Source organism: Bufo bufo, chromosome 7 (genome assembly GCF_905171765.1).
Source record: "Bufo bufo chromosome 7, aBufBuf1.1, whole genome shotgun sequence".
NCBI lineage: Eukaryota > Metazoa > Chordata > Amphibia > Anura > Bufonidae > Bufo > Bufo bufo.
This window is the reverse complement of record NC_053395.1, coordinates 69,202,578-69,209,130: the sequence shown is the minus strand read 5'-3', so window position 1 is coordinate 69,209,130 and position 6,553 is coordinate 69,202,578. Positions and strand designations below refer to the sequence as shown.

The following is a 6,553-nucleotide window of genomic DNA, read 5'->3' as shown; positions in this document are numbered from 1 at the left end:
TTGCACATATGACAAGAGTAATAAAATGGTCGTACGTGGAATCAGATTCTGCGTTGCACTGAAGGAAAAATCCCACGCTTTTCTGATGTGGTCGATCTGGGTAAAATCGTGGCATCACCATAATTTTCCAGGGCAGGTTTCGCACAAAGCAAGGAGGGCTCAGCACAGATTCACTAAGCCGACTAAAGCGGTCTACAGTGAACTGAAACGTCGCTTCTGACCGCCAACTGGTATCTGAAAGCAGAAAATGACCACAATTGTTTCTTCATAGTAGAACACTTACAAAACACCAAGCAGTTTAACAGCAGCATCACACAGATTACTAAACATTACCCAAGACCCTGGGTGGCAGAGGGGTGCAAGCTTCACTAAGTCTCCTATGCAGAAAATATTTCACATTCACATTGCCATTTTACAAGGATGGATTTGAACAAGTATTCCTTTTATATCAAGTTCTCTCATAACCACAGGATAGAGATAACTTAAAGGGGTTCTGCACTTTGTTTAAACTGATGATCTATCCTCTGGATAGATCATCAGCATCTGATCGGCGGGGGTCCGACACCCGGGACCCCCGCCGATCAGCTGTTTGAGAAGGCAGCGGCGATCCAGCAGCGCCGCGGCCATATCACTGTTTACCGCAGGCCCACTGACGTCACTACTTGTATCAACTAGCGTGGGCGGGGCTAAGCTCCATTCAAGGGAACAGAGCGGAGCCGCGCCCAGGCCAGTGATAGTCGTGTTAAGAGTTGTGTTGGACGGCACTCCTCTTTCTTTGGTACGGTGCTCAATGGTAGTAGGAGTAATATGGTAAAGATAAACCACGGCACTCGTTATTTTAAGTTTTGAATCAATTTTATTTTTTAATCACCAATCCATCCAGGAATAAATGGTGTATAACCTGGCCAACGTTTCGGTCCTAACACAGGACCTTGTTCACGGCCTTAGTTTCTTGTGGCATGTTTCCTGCTTCCATGTTTCCAAAATGTGGAACAGAATTGCAGACGTGTGAATGGACCCTTAAAGTGCTAAAGTTGTCAGGATAGGTCATCAATATCAGATCGGCAGGGGTCCGACTCCCAGCATCCCCAGAAATCAGCTGTTGGAGAAGGCAGTGCCCGTTTACCTGCTTGCAGTGTAATTACAAGTATGGCATCCCCATTCACTTCTATGGGACGGCTCTGTCTGTTCAAGTGAATGCTACAGAGCTGTCCCATAGAAATGAATGGGGACCCCATACATGTAATTACACCTGCTCATCACTGCAACTGCTGTGGCAAGCACGTAAGGAGGGCAGAGAAGGCAGCGCTCCAACTGATCGGATATTGACAATATCCTATTCTAATGATAGATCATCAATAGCAAAAAACGGACAACCCCTTTAGTTAATTCTGCCCTCTTGTACTTTAGAGACAGTTCAGTTTTAGGGGGTGTAAAAAGTACCATAATTCTTATGGTTTATATCACAAGGAGAGTATTAAACAGACACAATATTAGAGCGCCTTGCACATATCTTACCATCTTCCATATCCTCCTCTGTGTTATTATGGCCATCCGCCATGGCAACATTTCCATTTATTACAGGATTAGGAGTGATTCTTGGAGGTTCATCAGCATCTCCAGCTGAAAAGATAAAAGAAATACCGTAAGTGATAAAAGCACATTTACAAAAAATAAAAGTCAAGTGAAGATCACCACAACCTTTTGGAATCAAAGCTATAACTAAAAAGGCAGAAATATGAGATTTTGAAGTGGTGATCAGCCGCCCATATGCCTGAAGTGCTACAATAGGGCAGCAGACTAAGCCATTAAAGGGATGTGTGTATGTCTATCCAAAGACAGATTGAAACATTACTCTCACCAATTTACAGACTCTGCAACCTGTTCAGGTAATGTCACAAAGTGAGTTTTCAGGAGTAAGGACATAACAATACTGAGCGTAGGGCTGGACAAGACTTCCCCTGGTCACTGATCAAAACAAATGTGCCAACCAATGGCTTACGGTAATTTACATGGCCATCAATCTGGCATTTACCTTCTGCTTTATAAAACTAAAAATAGAAGTATGAATGGTTTCCACAATGCATCTTGACCTGCCGACAGTGTTACCAAAATGACTGCTTAGGTCAACTGTATCTGTAGACAACTGGTGGCATACTTGTTGGCATTGGGGTTGTTACTCATTGCCCATACTGATCTGTCAATGGCAGATGATGCTAGGGAGGCTCGTCCCTGTCACCACCTGCGATTGGCTGCTCCCCTCCCCGACCGGATGTTTTCATCCACGCACAGGGAGAAGCAGCTGCGGCCGTGCGGGGACCAGGAGCGGCACAGGGAGTGAGGAGCCAGGTAAGTAGAATCAGTGTGAGGGGCCCAGCATATGGGGGAGCATTTGTTAGTGTCGGATAGCCCCTTTAAGAACTATATGCCACTTACAGATATATCAACTTCTGCGCCATTTTCCTTCTTACTGAAGCCGGCCTCCTGTCCTGTCTGGAGCCGGGTCGATGAAGGCTTTCCTTTCTATTTACATACATATATACAGCTCTTATGCAGACCTATGTGTCAATGTCGGCTGGGGCTGTAGGACTCGTGCAGTACAGTCATCTTACAGATGAATAGAATCAGAACTCTGATTTATCTGATAAAAGGGCCGATGATCAGGAATAAACCAGGCTCGCTCCCAATCACTGCCCCATGTACACGCTCATTTATCACATCCTTAACATGGCACAAAATCAATCACCTTGCCAATCAGCACTCACTCCTGGGCAGAATATCTGTGGGCATTGGTTATTTAATGCCCGTCAGCTGTTAAAAAGTCCAGAAATGTCTTCTCCCCCAAAAACTGATAGTGAAATGTGTTTTCTGCATTCACATGCCAGCAGGATGTAGGGGTAGCTTCACCGGTTCAGGCAAGGCTGCCTACTATATACAGAGATAACACAGAGCCATGTGTCTCCATGGTTACAAGTCTCATCATTCACTCTATTCCTACTGTAGGTTAAATGGAACCCGTCACGTTGAACATGGTGTCTGAGCTGCAGGTGGCACATTATAGAGCAGGAGGAGCGGAGCAGAGTGATATATATATATATATATATAGCTTTGTGGGAAAAGATTCTGTAGAATTTGAATCTCCTTCATTTATATCTCTGGTCATTCTGGTCTTTGAAGTCAAGAAGCCGGTGATTTACAGCCTTCCCTCTATGACGGCTTGTAGCTCAGACACCATGTTCAACGTGACAGGTTCCTTTTAAAGTGGGGCACAAAAAAGGGAGTAACACGAGGGTAGGTTAGACACACATAAGCCTGGCTTGCAGTCTATTACCATTAAGCAGGCTGTATAGGGACCATTTACAAAATGGCAACTTTAAAAAAAATAAAAAAAATTTATTAAGACGCAATGGAGCAATAAAAAAGGTTGCAAAAATGCATATGGAGAGAGTTCAGAGAAGAGCTACTAAACTGGTACATGGATTGGAGGATAAAACTTACCAGGAAAGAGTAAAGGACCTTAACATGTATAGCTTGGAAGAAAGACGAGACAGAGGGGATATGCTAGAAACTTTTAAATACATAAAGGGAATCAACTCGGTAAAAGAGGAGAGAATATTTAAAAGAAGAAAAACTGCTACAAGAGGACATAGTTTTAAATCAGAGGGGCAAAGGTTTAAAAGTAATATCAGGAAGTATTACTTTACTGAGAGAGTAGTGGATGCATGGAATAGCCTTCCTGCAGAAGTGGTAGCTGAAAATACAGTGAAGGAGTTTAAGCATGCATGGGATAGGCATAAGGCCATCCTTCATATAAGATAGGGCCAGGGGCTATTCATAGTATTCAGTAGGGTTGTCCCGATACCGATACTAGTATCGGTATCGGGACCGATTCCGAGTTTTCTCGGCGGTACTCAGCCGCCGATACCCCGCCCCGATACATAAATAGAATACTATGGGCGGGGCCCGGTGCAGTCACTGTACTCTTACACCGGGCCCCGCCGCTCACCGAAGTATTTATAAACGTGAATCCTTATCCTGTTGTTAAGTTGAACTAACGCTGCCCTCTCCCATGTTCCCCTGTATCCCCCTGTATCCCCACAGCACTTACTTAAGCTTCCATAGCAGGCAGAGCAGACGGCAGCAGTAACGTCACTCACTGACGTAGAGCGCCTGCTCCGCCCACTTTATGAGTGAAGCAGGCGGAGCAGGCGCGCGACGTCAGTGAGTGACGTTACTGGTGCCGTCCGCTCTGCCTGCTATGGAAGCTTAAGTAAGTGCTGTGGGGATACAGGGGGATACAGGGGAACATGGGAGAGGGCAGCGTTAGTTCAACTTAACAACAGGATAAGGATTCACGTTTATAAATACTTCGGTGAGCGGCGGGGCCCGGTGTATTGGGGGACACTGTTATGAGGGGGATCTGTGGATGACATATAGCAGTGTCATCCACAGATCCTCCCCATAACAGTTCCATCCACAGATCCCCCACCAAATAACAATGCCATCCTCAGATCCCCCCACCCCATAACAATGCCATCCACAGATATCCCACCCCATAGCAGTACCATCCACAGATCCCCATAACAGTGCCATCCACAGATATCCCACCCCATAGCAGTACCATCCACAGATCCCCATAACAGTGCCATCCACAGATCCCCCATAACAGTGCCATCCACAGATCCCCCATAACAGAGCCATCCACAGATCCCCCATAACAGAGCCATCCACAGATCCCCCATAACAGTGCCATCCACAGATCCCCCATAACAGTGCCATCCACAGATCCCCCATAACAGCGCCATCCACAGATCCCCATAACAGTGCCATCCACAGATCCCCCACCAAATAACAATGCCATCCTCAGATCCCCCCACCCCATAACAATGCCATCCACAGATATCCCACCCCATAGCAGTACCATCCACAGATCCCCATAACAATGCCATCCACAGATATCCCACCCCATAGCAGTACCATCCACAGATCCCCATAACAGTGCCATCCACAGATATCCCACCCCATAGCAGTACCATCCACAGATCCCCATAACAGTGCCATCCACAGATCCCCCATAACAGTGCCATCCACAGATCCCCCATAACAGTGCCATCCACAGATCCCCCATAACAGTGCCATCCACAGATCCCCCATAACAGTGCCATCCACAGATCCCCCATAACAGTGCCATCCACAGATCCCCATAACAGTGCCATCCACAGATCCCCCATAACAGCACCATCCACAGATCCCCCATAACAGCACCATCCACAGATCCCCCACATGACAGTGCGTCATCCACAGATCCACAGATCCCCCAAAACGGTCACATGACATTTAAAAAAAGTATCGGTATTCGGTATCGGTGACTACTTGAAAAAAAGTATCGGTACTTGTACTCGGTCCTAAAAAAGTGGTATCGGGACAACCCTAGTATTCAGTATATTGGGCAGACTAGATGGGCCAAATGGTTCTTATCTGCCGACACATTCTATGTTCCTATGTGAATACTAAAACCTTGCACTGGCATGTGTGCAGTTTCTTACTGGGGGTTCTCTGTGGTTGGAAAATTCTGGTGGCGTCATCCAAGCACATGAACACCTGATCTGTAAAGCAGCAGGTTCCAGGATCTGGTTATGCAGGTATATTAACCTCCCTGCATAAATCGCAGTCATACATCACCTGCATAGACAAAGCCAAATCCGCACTCTGACAGATTTTGAAGGCGGTGTGAGTTTACAATAGACCAGAGACCATCAAAAGCACCCGGGAGAAATGAGAGGGCATCACAAGTTCCCCACACATGGCTGGGATGGCATCACACAGGCAAAGCCCCTAAATGATGGATCATGTAACTAAGGCCTCACATCAGCGAGCTGACCGTGGTCTCCACAGACCGCCAACACTCAATGACTTAAATTTGTGTATTCACACATCAGCGGATTACCACGGACCGTGGGTCCGCTATGATGCCACAGAAGCCTGTTCTATTTTGTCCCGTCACCCACATTATATTCTATGGATCAGACAAAACACGGAAGCCATCTGGGTTTGGTCAGTGGTTTTAACGGACCATTGGTAGGAGGCGCTCTGGCCTAGCAGTGTCCGTGGAATACGGATGACAAAACACACACCTTCATGGAAGTACCACTGACCTGGTCACGGAGGTCATCACAGACACGGATGTGTGAAAGAGGCTGGAGATGGTTAATGGGATAACTTAAGGTATCTCAAAAGAAAACCACACAGTCAACAGGCATACCGCACTATGACACCACAATAAGCGTGCAGGGTCAGAACACACTGGCGGAGCGGTCCATATCTGCTTGGCGGTGCCATGAGACGAGCCAGATTATTAAGTGGTGCATCTCGGCAGGTCTGCTATACAGGCCAGTAATCTTGAATGTGTTAGGCCCTGCACAAAAGTAGCAAGCATGGCGTTAAAGGGAAAAAATGCCTAATTTTTTTTAATGTAAAATGGGGGTTGAACAACAATCTGCAACCTTTTGGTACCTCTATTGCAGCACAGGGGTCTCAGTAAATCTCGCCCATA

At 46.5% G+C, this 6,553-nt stretch overlaps 1 protein-coding gene across 1 annotated transcript in view; it reads right to left on the bottom strand.

Moving 5' to 3' along the window:
* Positions 1-6,553, bottom strand: part of USP7 (ubiquitin specific peptidase 7) — a 92,030-nt gene that overhangs the window by 66,264 nt on the left and 19,213 nt on the right. The window contains exons 2-3 of the mRNA XM_040441764.1: positions 1,519-1,623; positions 36-234 (exon numbers count right to left, since the gene is read on the bottom strand). Of these exons, the coding sequence (XP_040297698.1) occupies positions 36-234; positions 1,519-1,623 (304 nt within the window). The remainder of the gene's footprint in view (positions 1-35; positions 235-1,518; positions 1,624-6,553) is intronic.